The 23,620-nt window shown below is 43.9% G+C and overlaps 1 protein-coding gene across 7 annotated transcripts in view; it reads right to left on the bottom strand.

The window, feature by feature from the left end:
* Positions 1-23,620, bottom strand: part of LOC133474472 (multiple epidermal growth factor-like domains protein 11) — a 296,652-nt gene that overhangs the window by 70,817 nt on the left and 202,215 nt on the right. For all 7 annotated transcript variants that reach the window (XR_009787515.1, XM_061766236.1, XM_061766238.1 and 4 more), the window contains exons 6-8: positions 7,071-7,317; positions 5,602-5,722; positions 5,384-5,520 (exon numbers count right to left, since the gene is read on the bottom strand). Coding sequence is in view for 6 of the 7 variants with exons in the window: in XM_061766236.1 (XP_061622220.1) it covers positions 5,384-5,520; positions 5,602-5,722; positions 7,071-7,317 (505 nt within the window). In the remaining variant the exon portion in view is untranslated. The remainder of the gene's footprint in view (positions 1-5,383; positions 5,521-5,601; positions 5,723-7,070; positions 7,318-23,620) is intronic.

The raw sequence follows: 23,620 nt of genomic DNA, 5'->3' as shown, positions 1-23,620 counted from the left end.
CAGCTTCGGGCCGATCCAGCCAAGATCCAGTCGTCCACCGTGCCGCATACAATAGTTCAACAACACACAAAAATATTACACTTTTTTGATGGTCCTTTGTGTTTGTATTTTACATTTAGTTTTTGTAGCACACTATGTGAATTAATAAGGCAATATTGATAATGCATAGCGGCACGGTGACTGACTGGTTAGAGCGTCAGCCTCACAGTTCTGAGGACCTGGGTTCAATCCCCGGCCCCGCCTGTGTGGAGTTTGCATGTTTGCATGTTTTCTCCGGGCACTCTGGTTTCCTCCCACATCCCAAAAACATGCATTAATTGGAGACTCTAAATTGCCCGTAGGCATGACTGTGAGTGCGAATGGTTGTTTGTTTGTATGTGCCCTGCGATTGGCTGGCAACCAGTTCAGGGTGTACCCCGCCTCCTGCCCGATGACAGCTGGGATAGGCTCCAGCACGCCCGCGACCCTAGTGAGGAGAAGCGGCTCAGAAAATGGATGGATGGATGATAATGCATATTCACAGTGTTGGGTAGATTACTTTTGAACAGTAATTGGTTACAATTACAAGTTACCTTGTTGAAAATGTAATAGTAGCGTAACTATTTCAATTACTTTCTAGAAGTAATATAACAAATTACATTTGATTACATTTCATAGTTTTGAACAAATGCTCTCAACTGTTAACCATATTCATGAGATAAGACCTCATAGTGTTAAAGCCATAAGCAGTACTTAGGACTACACAAAGACAGTATAATAAAAGGCTACACAAGATTGAACTTCAGTAACTATTTTTACTGTATATAGCTGTGCAGTACACTTACTTCATTGCCCTAACAATATCTATAAACTTTCACAATAAAGACTTTCAAGAGTCAATGCTAATTAAAGCACTTTCTCTGTAAAATCAAACTGGCCAATAGAACATCCATCCATCCATCCATTTTCTGAGCCGCTTCTCCTCACTAGGGTCGCGGGCGTGCTGGAGCCTATCCCAGCTGTCATCGGGCAGGAGGCGGGGTACACCCTGAACTGGTTGCCAGCCAATCGCAGGGCACATACAAACAAACAACCATTCACACTCACAGTCATGCCTACAGGCAATTTAGAGTCTCCAATTAATGCATGTTTTTAGGATGTGGGAGGAAACCGGAGTGCCCGGAGAAAACCCATGCAGGCACGGGGAGAACTTGCAAACTCCACACAGGTGGGGACGGGGACTGAACCCCGCACCTCAGAACTGTGAGGCTGATGCTCTAACCAGTCGGCCACCGTGCCGCGCCAATAGAACAATACAAAGCCAATAGATTGTCCACACACTATACATCAGTCATTGTGGATATTATCATATAAAAACCTAGATAAGTGATGGCATTATTGTTCCATTAAGCAAGTCCAAAATTACAATGATGAAAAAGAGGCGATTAACCATTGTTATTGTTTCACAGTCATAATGGCCCTCCGAGGGAAACCGTAACTACAATGTGGCCCGCGACAGAAATGAATTCGACACCCTGGTCCAAATCTTTCAAAATCTGAGATAAACTAATAGATTGCACCGCAAGGTCGCACGTCAAGGTCATATTTAAGGAAAAACTGTCATGTTTGAGCACTACTATCTTACTTCATATAATTATTCTTGCATTAGAAACTATGAAATATATATAATGATGATATAATGATATATATAATGATATACTATAAACAATGAAACTACAGCTGACTTTGTCATCGTAATTTAACCTTCTAGATATTAAAAGACACATGGAAGGTTGGCACCTCTTCCCCATTTTATTATATCTGAGTGCTTCCAGTTACCGCAAGCCAATAACCACGGTGGGTACGGAAAGTTTTCAGACCCCCTTAAATTTTTCACACTTTGTTATATTGCAGCCATTTGCTAAAACCATTTAAGTTCATTCTTTTCCTCAACGTTCACACAGCACCCCATATTGACAGAAAAAACGGAATTGTTGAAATTTTTGCAGATGTATTATAAAAGAAAAACTGAAATATCACACAGCCATAAGTGTTCAGACCCTTTGCTGTGACAATATTTTATATATATATTTAGCTTGGGTGATGTCATTTCTTCTGATCATCCTTGAGATGGTTCTACGCCTTCATGGGAGTCCAGCTGTGTTTGATTATACTGATTGGACTTGATTTGGAAAGCCTCACCCCTGTCTATATAAGACCTTACAGCTCACAGTGCATGTCATGAGGTCAAAGGAACTGCCTGAAGAGCTCAGAGACAGAATTGTGGCAAGGCACAGATCTACCCTGCTCAAGTTACCTCCAAGGGGCCTCGCAAATTAACACTGTTGGAGTGTGATGCTCCTGGGCAGAAGTAAACCTGTGAGCAAGAAGTTCTGAGAATTGTCTCTATGAGAAGAATATCACAAAGATACCTGTGAAGCTGAGTGAGTTTTAATTGTTTTATTCAACAGTTTGTAAAAATTGTAATCAAGCATCAAAGAAAGCTATTGCAATAGTCTTTGAATCTAAATATACTTTTTATTTGATATTTGAGATGTAGAAGTACTGTATATAAACGGGTTTCATCGGCTCAATGTTGTATTGATTGCATCACAATTGTGATGCAATCACAATTCAGTCGTGCACCGGCACGACTGAACGTGCCGGTGCACGACTGGTTAGCACATCTGCCTCATAGTTCTGAGGACCGGGGTTCAAATCCCGGCCCCGCCTGTGTGGAGTTTGCATGTTCTCCCCGTGCCTGCGTGGGTTTTCTCCGGGCATCCGGTTTCCTCCCACATCCCAAAAACATGCACGCTAGGTTGATTGAGGACTCTAAATTGCCCTTAGGTGTGAATGTGTGCGTGAATGGTTGGTTGTTTTCTATGTGCCCTGCGATTGGCTGTTGACCAGTTCAGGGTGTACCCCGCCTCTCGCCCAAAGATTGCTGGAATAGGCTCCAGCACGCCCGCGGCCCTAATGAGGATAAGCGAAACGGAAGATGAATGAATGAATGTTTGAAAAGAGTTCTGATTGATGACACAGTCATTTTATTGGGTGCATAGTGGCGTTGTGTGACCTTTGGCATTGTGTGACAGACACAGACTTTGACGGGCACGGCTTGCAGACTTGATATGGACGAATGGTGACTGGGACGTGTTCGCACCATTTTAATGACCGCGTAAAAAATTAGCCATTTTCCAGCATATTAAATTGGCAATTGAATATAATTTTGGGGTGCTTTAGCTGTTGTTCATGTGAGAGAGGAAGCGCAATGGTATATGATTGCTTGGCTTGAGTGAGTGACAAGGCATCTCGTGGCCAAAAGCTTTACGTCGCTTAATGTCCCAAAACTGCGATAAATCATCAATAAAATTTATGTCTATCTCTATTTAGGCCCACTTATTCCCACTCACACCTCTGAAAATATTTTGGCAATGAAACAGGGGTGTTACAAAGGCAATTAGGTATTCACCAATTGCTCCAAAATGGACTGAAATTATTGGAGATGACTGTCAGTTTCATTTTCTTGAGGAAAAAATACATAAAATCAACTTGTTAATGAAATATGGACCATTAAGACCTACATTCCCTATAAATGTAACATATTCAGTTTCTAATTTAATGGAAAAAGTACATTTGAAAGCCAAAAGGTTGTTGATCAGATTTCTCATCAGAAGCAAGTAAATCTTTCGTGTGGAAAGCATGAGCATGAGTCTGTTTGCACTGAAGGGTCTTGAACAATTCGTCTGCTTCAGCACTTTTCAAAACCTGAAAACAACCTGATTCCACTGCATTTATCTTAAAGATCCTATAAAAACTGTGTTGTATCCTAATAGAAAATTGTTTATGCTAATTGAAAGCCCAGCCGAACATCTCCATATACTCAACACGTCTGCTACTTGAAGCCACTGAGAAGTAGACTAATCGCTCAATTAAATTGTCATAGTGAGGATGTCTGTTCGGTTTCATGTTCACATCACGTTGACTTACTTGAGAGTCTTATCTTTGTTAATTCCATTACAACGGGGGCAGGGTAGAAAAGAACTCATTCAAAGAATTATTCTGTGTAGGTTAATTTACCTCTCCCGGCCTACAATAAATGGATGTAATTTGGTCCAATAGAGAGTTACGGTGGGAAGAGAGCGAGAAAAAGATGGTGAGGAAAACAGAGCGAGACGTGAGGTGACTGTCTTTTTCAGTTATCGCTATTGAAGATGAATGACGGAAAAACAGTAAACAAACAGTATCAAATGATTCTTCATCCAAATATATTAGCAATATTTTGAGCACTCTCTTACTCTAAAATAATTCAAACATGAAAATGTTGAGGAATGCTTTGTGGGGTTTTCTCCGGGTACTCCGGTTTCCTCCCACATCCCCAAAACATGCATGGCACGTTGATTAAAGACTCTAAATTGCCCGTAGGTGTGAATGTGAGTGCGAATGGTTGTTTTTTTTCTATGTGCCCTGTGATTGTCTGGCAACCAGTTCAGGGCGTAAACCGCCTCTCGCCCGAAGATAGGCGCGCCCATGACCCTAGTGAGGATAAGCGGTATGGAAGATGAATGAATGAATGAGTGAATATCGCGTCATATCATAGCAATCTCGAGATTGCTGGCAAATGTGCCCCCCAGAGGCTGTGAGCAGGCTAGTGCTTGAAATTGGAGTCATCTGATCAAACACTTGAATACACTTTGAGGCCATTTTATGGCATCATTGTGAAATCATTATGGTACGGACAGATTGTTACTAATTAGCCAGTATCAACTGATTTATTCCATCCTACCATGTGGAAAAACAGCACTTGTACAGTGCATAATAATGTGTCAATAATTCATCCAACCGATTTAAAGTTGAAGTAAATAAAGAAATGAAAAATGTTAAAAAGGCAATCAACTACACTATATCAGATTAGTGTATGAAAAACAGAATCCTAGTAACATTAGTGCTAATGGCTACTTTAAAGTTGTGTTTTAGGCACGTAGTACAAGTTCATGCAGTTGGAAAAGTGAGATGGAATATTTTGGGATGAACTCAACTTTTGAGAATGCGAACCCCCTAAATGCATACATACCAACCCAAACTGATATGAACCTTAACGCTTTGTGGAAATGGGGCTTAAAGACATTAAAACCCAGACCCCATAAGTCTGTATGTGAAGTGATGTTGCCATGGCAATGAGGAGAAATATTTTCCTGATTACAGGCCACAATTTCCTGAAAATAATTTTGAAGGTATTTCAAAGAGAGGAAAATACTAACTACACGTTGTTAATGTAGTCATTATCCAGTATGAATTGTAACACTGTTTCCATTTGGATTGAGGTAATTCCCCAAAGTAATTCTTAATAATTGTTATATCGTCTTTTAATATAATCTTTTTGTCTGTTAATGTAGTGTACCTTTCTCCAATGTAGCCAGCAGTGCATTGACACTGGCCGCTGATGTGGTCGCACAGGCCTCCATTACGACAAGTGCACTCCAGGGTGCAGTTAATGCCGAATGAGCCAAACTGACATGGCTGCGCACACACGGGACCCTGAGAAAGGAGGATGACAAAATCTTACACTGGTTTATTACGCATCTTTGTCTAAAATGAAGGTTCCAAAGTTCAGCCTACCACCCAACCAGCAGGACAGGAACACTCTCCAGTCACATGATGGCACATTCCACCATTCTGACAGGGACAGCGCTGCTCACACAGGGAGCCGTGCTTTCCTGGTGGACAAGGGTCCTCGCAACTGGGGCAAAAGAGCATTGCTCCATTTTAGAATTAAGTAAGTTACATTTGAACTGGCAAGGTAGACTTTTAAAACACAGTAGTGACAAGTGATTCTTTTTAGACTGGCTTTTAAAAAAAATCCCTTTAATGTGCATACCTTCCTTCAAAATGATTGAGAAAACAACATGAATAATCGAAATAATAAAAATATTGAAATGTAGTAAATACAAAATAATAACACACAGATGCAGATGCACTTCTAGTTAGGAGTTTTTTTTCTGCAAAAATATAATAGGTTATCTAATAGTTTTATTAAGTGTATTTTAATGCACTTAAATAATATTGGAGAATGTTGTTTGTTAAAAAATGCTCTTTAATGATAAATAAATAATCACATCGACCAGTATATTCGTAATGTCATTATATTTGGATCAATATTAAGATTAAAATATACTCAACTTTTTTTATAGACCACTTTAAAAAAAACAACTGCAGCAGTAACAAAGTGTTCATAATAATGAAAATACAATGAAAAACACAATAAATATAATAATAATAAAAATAATAGGGCGGCACGGTGGCCGACTGGTTCGCACATCTGCCTCACAGTTCTGAGGACCTGGGTTCAAATCCGGCCTCGCATGTGTGGAATTTGCATGTTCTCCTCGTTTCTCTGGGTACTCCGCTTTCCTCCCACATCCCAAAAATATGCATGGTAGGTTGATTAAAGACTAAATTGCCCGTAGGTATGAATGTAAGTGCGAACGGTTGTTTGTTTATATGTGCCCTGCGTTTGGCTGGCGACCAGTTCAGGGTGTACCCCGCCTCTCGCCTGAAGATAGGTGGGATAGGCTCCAGCACGCCCGCAAGCCTAGTGAGGAAAAGCGGGTAAGAGAATGGATGGATGGATTATAATAATAAAAATAATTAGAGAAGATGGATGGATGGATGGATAATCCATCCATCCATCCATTTTCTGAGCCGCTTCTCCTCACTAGGGTCGCGGGCATGCTGGAGCCTATCCCAGCTATCATCGGGCAGGAGGCGGGGTGCACCCTGAACTGGTCGCCAGCCAATCGCAGGGCACATACAAACAAACAACCAGTCGCACTCACAGTCACACCTACGGGCAATTTAGAGTCTCCAATTCATGGATGTTTTTGGGATGTGGAAGAAAACCGGAGTACCCGGAGAAAACCCACGCAGGCAGGGCTGGGGATTGAACCCCGGTCCTCAGAACTGTGAGGCTGACGCTCTAACCTGTCACCCACCGTGCCGCCTGGATAGATAATCTACAATGTAATTTATTTCTACAGAAATCAAGAAACATCCAGTTAAGACATTAACAACAATGAAGAGCTACCTACAAGGCCCCGGTGTATCCAGGTGCACAGAGGCACTCGCCGCTTTCATGGTGGCATGTTGCACCGTTCAGGCATTGGCACTCAAGCAGACAGTCTTTGCCGTATAAGTTGGGCTCACACGGTTCTTCGCAACGCCAGCCCTGATAGCCATCTCTGCAGACGCAGGCTCCTGTGATTGGGTTACATTTGGCACCGTTCCGACACTGACAGCGATTAGTGCAGTGGGGACCCCAGAAGTCACTTTCGCAGGCTAGACAAACAGAGAAGTGAGGAAGTCAACATGTGATATAATACTGAACATTACCTCATTTATGTTATTTGAGGAGTCACTGAGGTCTCCACGTGATTATTAACAATAATTAATTCATAAATGAATGCATGTATTTAAAAGCGAAACATGGAGGCTTAGATAGTTTTAATGTTATTGACGGAACTAGTTGAGGAGCTCAAGAAAGGAATCAAGAAGATATTGGTAAATTCAATTTAAATTAAACCATTGCTGTTCGAAAATTACATTAACCATAAAACAACAAGCCCATCAAGGTAAAAAACATGATATTCTGTAATATACACATTACAGTTTTGTGGGTTGTAGAATATTTTTCCTTTTGCCAAGATGTTAATTGTCAAAACACCATACAATAAGTGTAGTTCTCATGAAGCATACAGTATATACTGTTTTCTATCACTTAAGTCAACTCAGCTGCTCTGGTGTTTGTTCACACCCAAAGAAATCATAAGTACAGGAAATCACGTCCAGCTTTTATTAGAAACTGATTTTAAGAGGTGACTGTACAGCTAATCTCTCTCTAATCAACCATATTAATATGATAATAAATAACAAAGGAAATAAATCAATTATTCATTTGGATTTGTGGACATTTCTTGTGTTGCATTAGCACTAGCATCAACGGTAACAGATTGGTCAGAGAACAAACATGAGAGAACCTTAAAAAAAAAAAAGGACATAGTTAAGATGTGATTTTACAATGCAAACCATTCTAATTTTTAGCACACATGCAATCATTGCCTGGAGTTCTTTGGATCCTGATAAAGTTTTCATTGCTCTCTTTGTCTTCTAGATCAGGGGTCACCAACGTGTTGCCCCCGGGCACCAGGTAGCCCCCAAGGACCAAATGAGTAGTCTGCGGGCACGTTCTGAGTTTTTTTTTTTTTTTTTTTAACATATTTATTTTTACATTTATGGACAATGTGCACTTACAGTACATTAATCAATATCATTCATTCATTTGTTTTCCGTTCCACGTATCCTCACTAGGGTCGCGGGTAATCAATATCAATAGAAATGAAACCACTTGATGATGACCACTTCCAACATATCCATGTCTGTGCACCAGTGCGCAAAGCAAGGTCCATGAAGACATTGATGAGAGAATTTGGTGTGGATGAACTTGACTGGGTCCTGCCCTCAACCCGATAGAACACCTTTGGGTTGATTTTGAGTGGACAGTGAGCCAAGCCTTCTCGTCCAACATCAGTGTATGACCTCACAAATATATCCCATAAACTCAATCCTAAACCTTGCTGAAAGTCTCCCCACACGAGTTGAAGCTGGTATAGTTGCAAAGGGTAGACCAACATTATATTAAACTATATGGATTTAGAATGGGCGGCACGGTGGCCGACAGGTTAGAGCGTCAGCCTCACAGTTCTGAGGACCCGGGTTCAATCCCCGGCCCCGCCTGTGTGGAGTTTGCATGTTCTCCCCGTGCCTGCGTGGGTTTTCTCCGGGCACTCCGCTTTCCTCCCACATCCCAAAAACATGCATTAATTGGAGACTCTAAATTGCCCGTAGGTGTGACTGTGAGAGTGAATGGTTGTTTGTTTGAATGTGCCCTGCGATTGGCTGGCAACCAGTTCAGGGTGTACCCCGCCTCCTGCCCGATGACAGCTGGGATAGGCTCCAGCACGCCCGTGACCCTAGTGAGGAGAAGCTGCTTAGAAAATGGATGGATGGATGGATTTAGAATGGGATATCACTTAAAATCATATGAGTCAAGGCAGGTGGAGCAAATACGTCTGGCAATATAGTGTATGTGTCAAACTGGTTACCGGTCGCATTAATCAGCAGCCAAGAAGTACTTCTCAGTTTAAAAAAGGTTGGTGACCCCTGTTCTAGATAATCATACACAGCACTAGGTGAACTATTAAAAATTATAGTAAGTGCCTGGGTTAATAGGTGAAAATAATGCTTTGTCTAAAAGATATTGCACCATTTTCTAAAATGTTCACAACTCAATGCTCTGAGAAGATAGACACATGAGTACTATTGGCCAGAAAGCTTGCCTCTTAACACCGAAGGACAATTGAGCCACACTGTGAAGAGCCTGAAAGCTTTCTTTGCATTTTATGGTCATCACACTCCCATTCTTTGTGTGCACAAGCTTGTTGAACACAGTAAATGTACTGAACCCAAATGGAACAAAATATTGTGGCAAAACAGCAAAGGCATAAAAAGTAATGTGTCTCATTCACTGTCCTTGAATCTAACGTTAGCTGTACTCAAGAAAAAAAGACATTCACAAGGTTGGCACTGGGTCTGGGTTCTTTATTTTAATATTGAATTGTAAAAAGAAAATCCTTCAATCACAGTAGAATATTGACTGATAGATTTAAATCATGCCTTGTAAAAATGGAATACTGTATAATGATGCTCTTGTCAGTGGCAGTAGCACTGCTGTCAGTATTAGCCGAGTACAGAGATAAAGTGAAGTGACACGAGTGACACTTTTCATCACCAAGATGTGAGTATAAAAGCGGTTGAAATGGGAAACTATATAAAATGTTGATTAATGTTCTTATCAATCACAGTAAAAGTGTAAAATAGCCCTTGTTATTTGATCATTCTCAAGAAGGATCTTAAGGACTATGTAGAATTTTCTCAAATTTCAACTTTTTAGTTGAAGATGAACAATTTTGAAAATTTTTGGTGGTAAATATTAGTAGGCTAACTTTAGCTGTCGGATAATTGTAACAAATTTCCAAAGCAATGACTAGCCAGCTATGTACAGCCCTGGTTTGAGCCAGCTCGACATGACACCCAAACTGGATTAGCGGCTTGTGCATTGATGAAGAAGGCAGCGAGCTAGCTGCAAGAACTAATGTAAATTGCAGGACACATTGACCATTGACACTTCAAACGTACGTCGCGGTAATAAATATGCATGCTTCAATGCAGCGTCAAGCGGCACTGGGTCATGTCTTCCCCGATGCGCCGCTCCCCGCAGCTGGGAAAGTCTGTGAGCGGGAAAGCCATGCTAATTGCTAAGCGATAGTGACACGGAGTCGCCAAACACCGAAATAAGTGATTTGATGATACAGTACAATTGTCACATAGGTCTGACTGGAACCGCGTTTTAACGGAGAATAACCAACTTTGAACAACAAAATAACAGGCAAATTAAATATGACTCTGGTGTTAAAAATGTAAATACACAGCCATACAGGATTCAGCCTGTCACTTGAGAATGGGTGAAAAGACAAGAATACAATTCTTATAATGGGGAAATATGCATCGTTTAGTGAAGATAGGAAATGTAAATATATAGTATAAATAGCATGCAAGAGAAGACGTCTCTACAAGACGTACGTTGGACAAAATAGAAACCTACCTTTCAATTCAATCAAACAGTTGACTTCACCTCTGAAGCAAGATAGTGTAGTGTTGCAGACAGACTCATGACCAATATGCAGGGCTGCTACAGCAGTATTTTTGCTTTCCCACAAGGCAAACATTTTCTCGATACATAACATGACTTGTTCAATCGGTCAAAATATGCCTGTATATATATGGAGTAAAGGGTATAAATGGCGGCACGGTGGCCGACTGGTTAGAGCGTCAGCCTCACAGTTCTGAGGACCCGGGTTCAATCCCCGGCCCCGCCTGTGTGGAGTTTGCATGTTCTCCCCGTGCCGCGTGGGTTTTCTCCGGGCGCTCCGGTTTCCTCCCGCATCCCAAAAACATGCATGAATTGGAGACTCTAAATTGCCCGTAGGCATGACTGTGAGTGCGAATGGTTGTTTGTTCCTATGTGCCCTGCGATTGGCTGGCAACCAGTTCAGGGTGTACCCCGCCTCCTGCCCGATGACAGCTGGGATAGGTTCCAGCACGCCCGCGACCCTAGTGAGGAGAAGCGGCTCAGAAAATGGATGGATGGATGGTATTACAAATTTAGAGTATAAAAGCATAAACTAATTTTGTATAGCAATAAATGCTATACACTGGACATGATGAATTTGCCGAAAGCGACAGTCACTACAAAAAAGATTACTTCACAAAGTTTTACTTTACAAAGAGGAACTTGACAAGGCTGTCCACTTTCACCAATGCTATTTGCAATATTGCCGCTATCCGTCAGAATGCTAATATTTAAGCTATCTGCTCGCTAGTGACAGAACACAAAATCAATCTGTATGCTGATGATAGTCTTCTCTATTTACAGGAACCCAAGTCATCTCTTGAGGCAGTCTTCAATCTCATTAAAACATTTTCATAAATATCGGATTACGCTATCAACTGGACAAAATCAACAATACTCCCTATAACAGCAAACTCATGGAATCCTGCAGATCAAATCCCAGATTACCCCATTCCTATAGGAAACATTAAGTATTTAGGTATTAATATACCATCCATACTCATAGAGCTAACCAATCTAAATTACACACCACTTCTGGAAAAAAAATCTCAGCTGATTTAAAACGCTGGAATAATTTACCTATATCACCACTGGGAAGAATAGCCACAATAAAAATGAAAACCTTACCTCAAATAAATTATTTATTCTCAATGATTCCATTTGAGACCACATTTAAATGGTTTCAAACCTTAGATTCTGCTTTAACAAATCTTTATTCAAAAAATAAGAAAAAAATAATTAATCTATCGATTCTTCAGAAAAGTAAACAGGAGGGAGACCTAAATGCTCCCAACTTTAAACACTATTATTTAGCTAACCAATTACAATACATCATCAAATGGTTGGACCACAATGAGGAGTATGATTCTTGGCTAGAATTGGAACAAAGAATTGGAACTGCAACAACATCAAACTCCCAAAACTCCCATTTATTTCCACAAGTCTTAAAACGCCATAAATGCTTCAAGAACCCCATAATCGCATCCACCTTAATGGCTTGGTGGCAAAATTTAGAATCTACAGGATCTCAATTAGCTCCCAGTATGCTCTCTCCAATCTGGCATAATCCGGATTTTGAAACTAATAATATACCCCTTCATTTTAGTACATGGGAACAACATGGAACCTACAACAACTATTTAACGATAATGTTTTTAGGACACGTGATGAACGGTTCCAAGAATTCCAAATAACAGGCGGAAACTTTCTTCAATACAATAAATTAAAAGCAAATAGTGTAGCTTCTCCCGCAAAGTAAAAGAAATCTCTCAGAAATTTCTAAATTTATTTCATGTACTAAATCAATGCAGACCTTTGATTTAAGAAGACCATTCCATGTCCGCTGACCATAGCTACTGGATACCAATTTGTAACAATACAAAAAACACAAATTTACAGCGTATACAATATAAAGTGCTCCATAGAATCAGAATCAGAATCAGAATCAGAATCATCTTTATTTGCCAAGTATGTCCAAAACACACAAGGAATTTGTCTCCGGTAGTTGGAGCCGCTCTAGTACAACAGACAGTCAATTTACAGAACACTTTGGAGACATAAAGACATTGACAAAAAACAACAACAAACAACAATTGTGCAAAAAGATGCAGAGTCCTCAGTTCGAATGGCTAATATCGCAATAGTCCGGTGCAATGACCATTGTGCAAAGGGCACTGAGACTTCAAGGAGTGTATGCGGTTTAAAGTGACGAGTACTGCGATAATCTGGGACAATGGTTGTGCAAATGTTACAGATACTCCTCAATCAGTGTGCAAATGGAGCAGATGCTACTCTGGCATGAGTGGCCACTATATGCAAATAGTGCAGCACGGCGAGACAACTACAGTGAGTGCACGAGTAATACATAATTGGCCCCACAGAAATGTGACAACGAACTCAAGTCAAAAAGTTGCCAGCTTGTTGTAATGGAATTGTAAGTTAGCTGTTCAAGAAGTTGATTGCAAGAGGGAAGAAGCTGTTGGAATGTCTACTAGTTCTAGATTGCATTGATCGGTAGCGCCTACCTGAGGGAAGGAGCTGGAAGAGCTGGTGACCGGGGTGGGGAGGGTCCGAGAGGATTTTGCACGCCCTTGTCTTAGTTCTGGCAGCGTGCAAGTCCTCAAGGGTGGGTAGGGGGGTACCGACAATCCTTTCAGCAGTTTTGATTGTCCGTTGCAGTCGGAGTTTGTCCTTTTTTGTAGCAGCACCAAACCAGACTGTGATGGAAGAACACAGGGCTGATTCGATGACTGCTGTGTAGAACTGCCTCAGCAGCTCCTGTGGCAGGCCGTGCTTCCTTCCACAGGAAGTACATCCTCTGCTGGGCCTTTTTGAGGACGGAGTTGATGTTGATCACCCACTTCAGGTCCTGAGAGACTGTAATTCCCAGGAAACTTGAAGGTCTCGAGGGTTGACACAAGGCAGCTGGACAACGTGAGGGGCAGCTGTGGCAAAGGATGCCTCCTGAAGTCCACGATCATCTCTCCAGTCTTGAGCGTGTTCAGCTCCAGGTTGTGTTGGCCTCACCACAGCTACAGCCGCTCCACTTCCTGTCGATATGCAGACCTGTCACCATCGTTGATGAGACCGATGACAGTGGTGTCATCTGCAAACTTCAGGAGTTTGACAGCCAGGTGCGTTGAGGTGCAATCGTTCGTATTCATTTATTTACTTAATTTTTGGGTGGTTTATTATTTTTATATATTTATTTTTTGTTTGTTTGTTAGCTTGTGTTTTCTCACATTTTAGACTGATTTGCATGGTAAGAGGACACATGCATGGAGTGGGGATCTTCTCTTATTGTCCCTGTGTTTGCGATTCCGGCGTCTGTGGGGGTGGGACTTTCTTCACTCCTTCCCGATCTCGGAGGGGGGGGGGCTTCCTCCTCTTTTCTCCATTCTTTGCGTCCCGCTGTGGTCGCCTCTTCATCTTCTTGTGGGGGGTGGCGAGTGGGGGGGTGTTCCCCTGCGGGCTGTGGGGCCTGCTGTTGAGTTTTTGCCTCTGCCTGGTTTGGGGGAAGTCCACCTCCCACACTCGGGGCGGGTAGTGCGTGCTGGCGGGACTGTGTGGGTGTGTGTGTGGGGTCGGGAAGGTGTGGCTTTCAGCACGTCTGTGGTGTTTCCCGGTCCGGGCGCCCTGCCCCCATGTTTTGAATGCCCCACATACACCCATCTCTGGGGGACGGTGGGTCTTGGGTGGGGGTGATTTGGCTGTCAGCAGTGCCTGGCAGCCCTGCCTCGCAACCCCCCATCCGGCTCACTGGCCTCTTCAAATTTTGATGCACGACACCACTCGGGGGGGCTGGATGACTGCTTGGTGTTGGGGCTCCCCTCTCATGACCCGCGGCTGCTCCCTGAACCCTCCCATCTTTGGGCGGGGTGGGGACTAGCTCCATCGTGGGTCCTGCGGGTTGGGGGGGTGTCTGGCTCTCCTAGTGGGGGTGGCGGGGCGTGGGGGTGGCAGGGCGTGTGGGCGCCGGGCGCCTCGGTGGGGCCGGCGGACCGCTCTGGGTCCACAGGCACACACCCCCTGGACTCTTTCACTAGGTGTGGGGCCACTCACTTATTGCGGCAAATAACTCATGAATATGCAAATTGCTTGGGTATCCCCTCACTCACACTCTGGTCCTGTAGACGTTTATAATTTACATAGCCACTCCTACCACACTTCAGTTGTACAGCCGGGTTCACGACCCTCGTCCTGCATGCTTCTTCTCCTGTCCTTGTCCTGTTCTAGCTTGTCCTGTCCTTTCCTCACAGGGTGTAGCACTACAGCCCCATACAACACTCATATCTAATGTTTAATTGCTGTAGATATGTAATGATTTACTTTTCTCATCCTGTTTACAATTAGTGGTTTGTCTTTTGTCTTCGTTTCTCTCTCCCCTCTAGAAACATTGTTCTGTTAGACTCTGATTCTCAATGAACTTCAATTATAATGCTAAGAAACCACAGCGGCAGGTTAAAAACTCCACAGTAAAACTGTTCCGGCATAAAAGGGATACAGATCCTCCGTTCTTGACCTAATAGCCGAACAGGACAAAAAAAAAAAAAAAAAAAAGAATGCAGGTAATGGACCGAGAGTTTGCGTGCTTAGCTCCTTAGCTAAAACAAAGCTCTCATAGAATGTGTTGAAACAAACCAAAGAGGGATGAGCAGCATTGTACTGTATATAATATATTGAATGTTTGGACAGAGCTCAGAGCGGAGAAAGAAAAAAGGAGCATTACTTTCTCTTCTGTCCTCCCATTTTATTAACACATGTTCCTCCTGTCCTCTTTTTTTCTGTCATCTTCTGCCTTGCCTTGAGAAGGGAATTCTCATTATAACTCTTAACTCATGAGCCACCATCATCAAATCCTTTAGCCTCTCAATGCCTCAATTATTCAGCAGCAAAGAGGCCAAACCAAGTGACTAATGACTTTGATCAAGAGTCCCTTGCTGACACTAAGCAGAACTTTTTTCCCAGTAAATTAAGAACAGAATAATACTCTTTGACAAGGTCTTACACAGTAAAGGAATGTTTTTCAGAGGTGGAGTCACTCTTTGTTTTCTGAGGAGTGGCGGTTTCTGGCATGTGCAATATTTGCTATGTGAAATTGGGCTAGGTGATTCATTCATTCATTCATTCATTTTCCGTACCACTTATCCTCACTAGGGCCGCGGGTGTGGATCCTATCCTGGCTATCTTCGGGCGAGAGGTGGGGTACACCCTGAACTGGTCGCCAGCCAATCGCAGGGCACATGGCTGGGTGATATGACGTAAAATTCATATCATGGTATAAATTATATTCCTTCACGGTAACGGTATATATCGTGATATAAGCTTCAGTGTAAAAATAATCATGGAAGCATTTATGAATAGGTTGTTGTTTTTGTTAATGTAATAATTATAGTGTCGTGTTATGTTATCAGCTGTTCAGATTTGATAAGATTGATCCAAAGAGCTTTTACGGCATACCAAAGTTAACCTGAAGCTTGTCGAAAGCTTTGAATCGCAGAATTTACGCATAAAAAGTGGAACCTACCGATAACGACACTTTATATATGGTAAGACAAATACCTTCATGATTTTGTTTTGCTATATATTATGATATTGGATATTAGCGTTAGGGTTACTTGTTCTTATTTAATTTTTATATTAATATTATCTTTGGGCGGCACGGTGGAAGACTGATTAGCACATCTGCCTCACATTTATGGGGACTGGGGTTCAAATCCCGCCCCCATCTGTGTGGAGTTTGCATATTCTCCCTGTGGCTGCGTGGGTTTTCTCCGGGCACTCCGGTTTCCTCCCACATCCCAAAAACGTGCATGGTAGGTTGATTGAAGACTCTAAATTGGTGTGAATGTGAGGTGTGAATGTGTGCGCGAATTGTTGTTTGTTTATATGTGTCCTGTGATTGGCTGGTGACCAGTTCAGGATGTACCTCGCCTCTCGCCCAAAGATGGCTGGGATAGGCTCCAGCATGCCCGCGACCCTTGTGAGGATAAAGTGGTACGGAAAATTGATGGATGGATGAATATTATCTTTGAGTGGAGGGAGACTAGCAAAGTAAGAATTTCATTGCTGTTTTCCTAGTGCATGACAAACATCTTGAATCTTTAATATTGTTCATATTAGGCATAAATAGCAATGACAAAAGCAGTCTTGACTACACGCCATATGTAAATATACATGTAATAAATAATATTTATATTATATATTATATTAATATATTATATGGAAAGCAAGTTGCATTTAGATTTAATTCATGAGGAATTTCTTGTTATGCATGCGCAAATCTTTTACATTAAAACCTTACACAACATCAGTCTGGATGTCATATGTGTGTGTTCCGGGTTTTGTCTTCCCCCCCTGTTTCACACACACCTGCTCATGTGAGCATCTTCATCACCTGTGCCTCGTTCACCCTAATTACCCCTTGTATATAACCTCGTGTCTCATTTCCTCTCGTTGCCAGTTCGTTGTACCTTGTCGTCGCGTTCCAGCATTCCTTGTTTCCACGTCATAGATTCACAGTAAGACTTGACCCTGTTCCGATTATCGACCTTGTCTCTTTGCCTCATGTTTTTGGATACTGTTGCCTCTCTTGGATTGCCTGCCTGTGTACCGACCTATGCCCGTCTATTAAACCTCTCTTTTTGGAAACTGTCAATTTGTTTTGGAGTCGTGCATTTTTGGGTCCTATCCTCTGTTCCGTTCATGACAGAACGAACTGGCCAGAACATGGACCCAGCAGACTCAGACCCGGTGCGCAAAGCCCTTCAAGCGCAGGGTCAACGCCTCGCGAAGCAGGATGAGCAGATTGCCGCCCTCCACCTTCATCTAGAGGGACTGTCAAGGAATCAGGACAATATGAAGAGACAGGTGGCCTCGCAGTTTGAATTTCTTTTGAATTTTTTTCAAGAGAAGGAACCAGTTGGCACCACACCCAGTACTGCCACGGTATTTCCGTGTGAAGTAGTCACCATGCAGCCACCTGCCACCTCCGCTGCTGTCTGCCCACAGCTCTCTCGACCGGAGAGGTTCTCTGGAGAATCTGGGAACATTAAGCCGTTCATCACGCAGTGCGAACTCCACTTTGAACTACAGGCAACCGCCTTCCCCACCGAGCGGGCAAAGATCGCATTCGTCATTTCCCACCTGACTGGTCGTGCGGAGGCGTGGGCTACTGCTGAATGGAGCCGGAATTCCGCCGCGTGTCATTCATGGGCTTTTTTCGTCAAGACTATGGAGCAAATTTTTCAATTTTCCACTCCTGATTGTGAGGCAGCTCGCTCCCTTGTCACCTTACAACAAGGCAAGCACAGGGTGTCAGATTACGCGATTGAGTTTCGCATTCTAGCAGCTGAGACTCATTGGAATAATCGGGCGCTACTCCATGCCTTTTTTCAAGGACTATCCCCCGCCGTCAAGGATCATTTAGTCCCGCTAGACCTGCCAACCGACTTGGACACTCTCATCGCTCTCGCCCTCAAGATCGACAGAAGGCTTTTGGATCGCGAGCTGGATGGAGTTCGGCGGAGGGATGCTTCACCGCGCACTTGGAGGACGAGCCTCGGTGACAAGCCAAACCAAGGCAGATTCCCTGCTGCCAGTCTCAATCCACTGGCTAGCGTCACCACGGATGAGCCCATGCAACTGGGCAGGTTCCGTCTCTCCCCTGAGGAACGTCAACGCCGGCTGAGGGAAGGGCGGTGCTTCTACTGCGGTCAGTTGGGTCGTTCCGTGAGCAACTGTCACGTCAAAGTTGCCGGTGCCGGTAGCCAGGGCACGGGAGAGGTGAGTCTGAATTTCATTAAGGAAGACCCTACACGGGTTCTTCCTAAAGTGACACTATGCTCTCCTGATCAAGAAATTCATACACCTGTTTTAATTGACTCTGGTTCTGATGCAAATTTACTCAACTCCATCCTTGTTAGACGTATGCACCTTAGAACCTTTGGAATAAAACGCCACCGCAACACCTATGCTGCAGACGGCAGTTTTATGGGCAAGATCACTCACCGCACCCAAACACTCACATTGACATTCCCTGATTCTCACTCGGAACGTATTAGTTTTCATGTTTTTGACGCCATGAATCATGACGTTATCTTAGGGAACCCATGGTTGAAATTACATAACCCCCACATTGACTGGTCCTCTGGGCAGGTTATGTCATGGGGCAGCAATTGCGCCCGGAACTGTTTCAAGCCGCCACGTGATGTTCAGGGTCATGTTTCTAAGGACACTCCACAGACCCCATCTGCGGATCCTGATTTATCTCAAGTGCCCACCTGTTATCAGGATATTAAAGATGTTTTTTCCAAGTCCAAGGCCAAATCCCTTCCACCCCACAGACCTTATGACTGTGCTATTGACTTGCTGCCTGGAACCACACCCCCACGAGGGAGGTTGTTCTCTCTTTCAGGGCCGGAACACAAGGCCATGAAGGAATACGTAGAAGAATCACTGGCAGCCGGGATCATTCGCCCATCTTCATCCCCTGCGGGAGCAGGATTTTTCTTCGTGGACAAGAAAGACAAGACCCTGCGACCCTGTATCGATTACCGGGGTCTCAATGAGATCACGGTAAAAAACAGGTACCCTCTTCCTCTCATCTCCACCGCCTTTGAGTTCCTGGAGGGAGCCAAGATTTTCACAAAACTGGACTTAAGAAATGCATATCATCTAGTCAGGATAAGGGAGGGGGATGAATGGAAAACAGCATTCAACACACCAACGGGACATTATGAATATTTGGTAATGCCTTTTGGGCTTACTAACGCTCCAGCTGTTTTCCAGAACCTTGTCAACGATGTCCTGCGCGACATGTTGAATGTTTATGTTTTTGTTTATTTAGATGATGAGGAGACTCACATTATTCATGTCCGCTCTGTTTTGCAGCACTTACTGCAGAATCAACTCTATGTCAAGGCTGAGAAATGTGAGTTCCACCAGGCGTCCGTTTCTTTTCTGGGTTTCGTCCTGGCTCAAGGTGAAGTCAAGATGGACCCTTGCAAAGTCGATGCCGTTATTTATTGGCCTACTCCCACGTCACGCAAAGATGTACAAAGGTTCTTAGGGTTCGCAAACTTCTACAGGAAATTCATCAGGAATTTCAGTTCTATAGCCTCTCCTTTGCATGATCTTACCTCGCCACACAAACCTTTTGTATGGAACCCGCTTTGTCATGCAGCTTTTCAAAAACTTAAGTCGAGCTTTACCTCCGCTCCCATCCTTACTTTGCCAGATCTCAAACAGCAGTTTGTGGTAGAAGTCGATGCGTCTGATGCCGGAATAGGAGCAGTGCTCTCCCAGAAGTCTCTCAAGGATGATAAGTTACATCCTTGTGCGTTTCTCTCCAAAAAATTGACCCCAGCTGAAAAGAATTATGACATTGGCGACCGTGAACTGTTGGCAGTCAAGGTGGCTTTGATGGAGAGGGGGCACATACTCCGTTTTTAGTATGGACAGATCACAAGAACCTTGAATATATTAAAACTGCCAAAAGATTAAATGCGAGGCAGGCTAGATGGGCTCTTTTCTTCTCTAGATTTAATTTTACGTTATCATACCGACCGGGTTCTAAAAATGGTAAGCCAGATGCTTTGTCACGCATTTTCTCCGAGGAGAGTTCTTTGTCCGACCCTAAGACTATTTTGCCTAAGTCATGCTTCATTTCCGCTTTTGTTTGGGACATTGAGACTGCGGTTGAAGGGGCTCTGAAAGACACTCCTAGCCCTGAAGATTGCCCCGAGAACAGGCTTTATGTGGTTCCGACCTTAAGGGGAAAAGTCATCCACTGGGCTCACACGAACCGAACGGTATGTCACCCAGGCATTGCCAAGACGCTATCAGTGGTCGAACAGCGCTTTTGGTGGCCTAATGTTAGGAGGGATGTTAGCGATTACGTCAATGCTTGCCAGGTATGTGCTGCTAACAAGGCCTCTCGTCAACGTCCTTCTGGGGAGTTGCGACCCCTGCCAATACCACAACGTCCTTGGTCAGACATTTCCGTAGACTTTGTTACAGGATTACCGGCCTCTAAAGGCAATACCACCATTCTTACAGTTGTTGACAGGTTCTCTAAGATGGCGCACTTCATTGCACTTCCAAAACTCCCCTCAGCTAAAGACACTGCCGAGCTAATGATTAATCAGGTTTTTAAGTTCCATGGTTTCCCCAAGAATGTGGTGTCTGATAGGGGTCCCCAATTCATTTCGCAATTTTGGAAAGAGTTTTGTAAACTCATAGGTGCTACCGTCAGTCTGTCATCCGGGTTTCATCCTGAGACCAACGGCCAAACCGAGAGGCTGAACCAGGACCTGGAGACGGGGCTCCGATGTCTCGCTTCACAGGAGCCGCGATCCTGGTCTCAGAAACTGGTTTGGGTCGAATTCTCCCACAATTCCCTCCCCTCTGCATCCACTGGTCTATCGCCTTTTCACGTTGTGCATGGTTACCAACCATCTCTGTTTCCTGCCATAGCCTCAGAATCCACAGTTCCAGCAGCATTAACCTTGGTGAGACGCTGCAGGAGGACCTGGGAGCGAGCCCGCCAGATGCTGCTGCGCCAGGGACGGTCCTACAAAGCCGCTGCTGACCGTCGGAGGACACCGGCCCCGAACTACAAAGTGGGTCAGCGAGTTTGGCTTTCGACCAAACATATTCCACTCCGGGTGGAGTCCAAGAAGCTCGCTCCCAGGTTCGTTGGGCCCTTCCCCATCACAAAAATCATCAACCCTGTCACCGTGAAGCTGAGGCTCCCAAGGTCTATGCGGGTCCACCCTACTTTTCACGTCAGCCTACTCAAGCCAGCCCGGAAGTCCCCTCTGGTCCCGCCTACCAGGCCCCCTCCTCCCCCCCGGTTTGTGGATGGGGGCCCTGTCTTCTCTGTGAAGCGGCTGTTGTCATCTCGTCGGAGGGGCAGGGGATTTCAATATCTGGTGGACTGGGAGGGCTATGGGCCTGAGGAGCGTTCCTGGGTACCGTCTGCGTTTATCGTGGATGATTCGCTCATTCGGGACTTCCACGTTGCGCATCCAGGGGCCCCAGGGCCGTCTGGGGCCGGCCGTTAAGGGGGGGGTACTGTCATATGTGTGTGTTCCGGGTTTTGTCTTCCCCCCCTGTTTCACACACACCTGCTCATGTGAGCATCTTCATCACCTGTGCCTCGTTCACCCTAATTACCCCTTGTATATAACCTCGTGTCTCATTTCCTCTCGTTGCCAGTTCGTTGTACCTTGTCGTCGCGTTCCAGCATTCCTTGTTTCCACGTCATAGATTCACAGTAAGACTTGACCCTGTTCCGATTATCGACCTTGTCTCTTTGCCTCATGTTTTTGGATACTGTTGCCTCTCTTGGATTGCCTGCCTGTGTACCGACCTATGCCCGTCTATTAAACCTCTCTTTTTGGAAACTGTCAATTTGTTTTGGAGTCGTGCATTTTTGGGTCCTATCCTCTGTTCCGTTCATGACACTGGATGCTGCAGGCTGGACAAGAGTTGGGGATATCCATCCATCCATCCATTTTCTGAGCCGCTTCTCCTCACTAGGGTCGCGGGCGTGCCGGAGCCTATCCCAACTGTCATCGGGCAGGAGGCGGGGTACACCCTGAACTGGTTGCCAGCCAATCGCAGGGCACATCGAAACAAACAACCATTCGCACTCACAGTCATGCCTACGGGCAATTTAGAGTCTCCAATTAATGCATGTTTTTGGGATGTGGGAGGAAACCGGAGTGCCCGGAGAAAACCCACGCAGGCACGGGGAGAACATGCAAACTCCACACAGGCGGGGCCGGGGATAGAACCCGGGTCCTCAGAACTGTGAGGCAGACGCTCTAACCAGTCGGCCACCGTGCCGCGAGTTGGGGATATATGTGTTGAAAAAGCTTTGCTGCATATCTTTGCTTGCCATTAAATGGCAACAAACTTGCATACTGTGATAAGTTGCCATGAAAACTAGGTGATGATACGTCTTTCTTAACATTAATTACTTCTTCTCCTCCTTCAGTGATAATATTTTCATAAATGTTGCTTGCATTCCCATATATCATTCTGAACAGCTGGTAAAGCAGGGAGTAATGTACAGGGACACAGTGGTCTTGGCATGGGGCTGGTTAAAACAATTAATAAAATAAAATAAGAAACAACGCTACTTGGGAGCTCAGTGACCAGACGTGCATGCGCCATTTTTATACTGAGACAGATACGATGACATCATCAACAAGCTTTTTCGCAATTGGTTGGTTAAATCCAAATCTGTGCCTTCGTCCAAATGTATACCTTCTACTGATTATACTGTTTATACCGCACACCTCTAACGTGAAATATTTGTTTTATTGTGTGAAGAAATTTGTATGGGGAATTTCTGTGGGAGTTTGAGGAGATGATGGTGATTCACCATCTCTGAAAGTGCACGTGAATGTAAATCTCAGTGCTGACGCTGAATCATAACCTATTCTTTTAAACATCATTCAAGTTCTACAGTCAAAAGAACGTTCATTTATATCCCTAAAACATAGTAAAAACAAACAATACCAACCATATGGTGAAATGATAGCACAACAAGTAGGTTAAACAAACAACAACTACTAGTACTCTGCTACGAGGAAACGACAAACAACTATGTTAACAATAAAATGTGATTAGTAACACCACGGGTATCCCTAAACTGCCGTGACTCCTACTGTTGCATCGGGGAAGTTGATGTGTTTTACGTTTTATTGTTAATGTTAGTTGCTGGTTGTAGTATTTCCTTGTAGTATAATAGTAGTATAATAGTTGTGCATCTATTTGTTGTACCCTGAGTTAAATTAGTGTTTAATTTCACCGCTGTTCTTTTCACTGGGTGAGAAGCTCATTGTTAGTTCGCTATAATTTCAATGTCATATATATGAATTT

This window comes from Phyllopteryx taeniolatus, chromosome 2 (genome assembly GCF_024500385.1).
Source record: "Phyllopteryx taeniolatus isolate TA_2022b chromosome 2, UOR_Ptae_1.2, whole genome shotgun sequence".
NCBI lineage: Eukaryota > Metazoa > Chordata > Actinopteri > Syngnathiformes > Syngnathidae > Phyllopteryx > Phyllopteryx taeniolatus.
The sequence above is the reverse complement of the archived record's forward strand: the minus strand, read 5'-3'. Positions and strand labels throughout refer to the sequence as shown.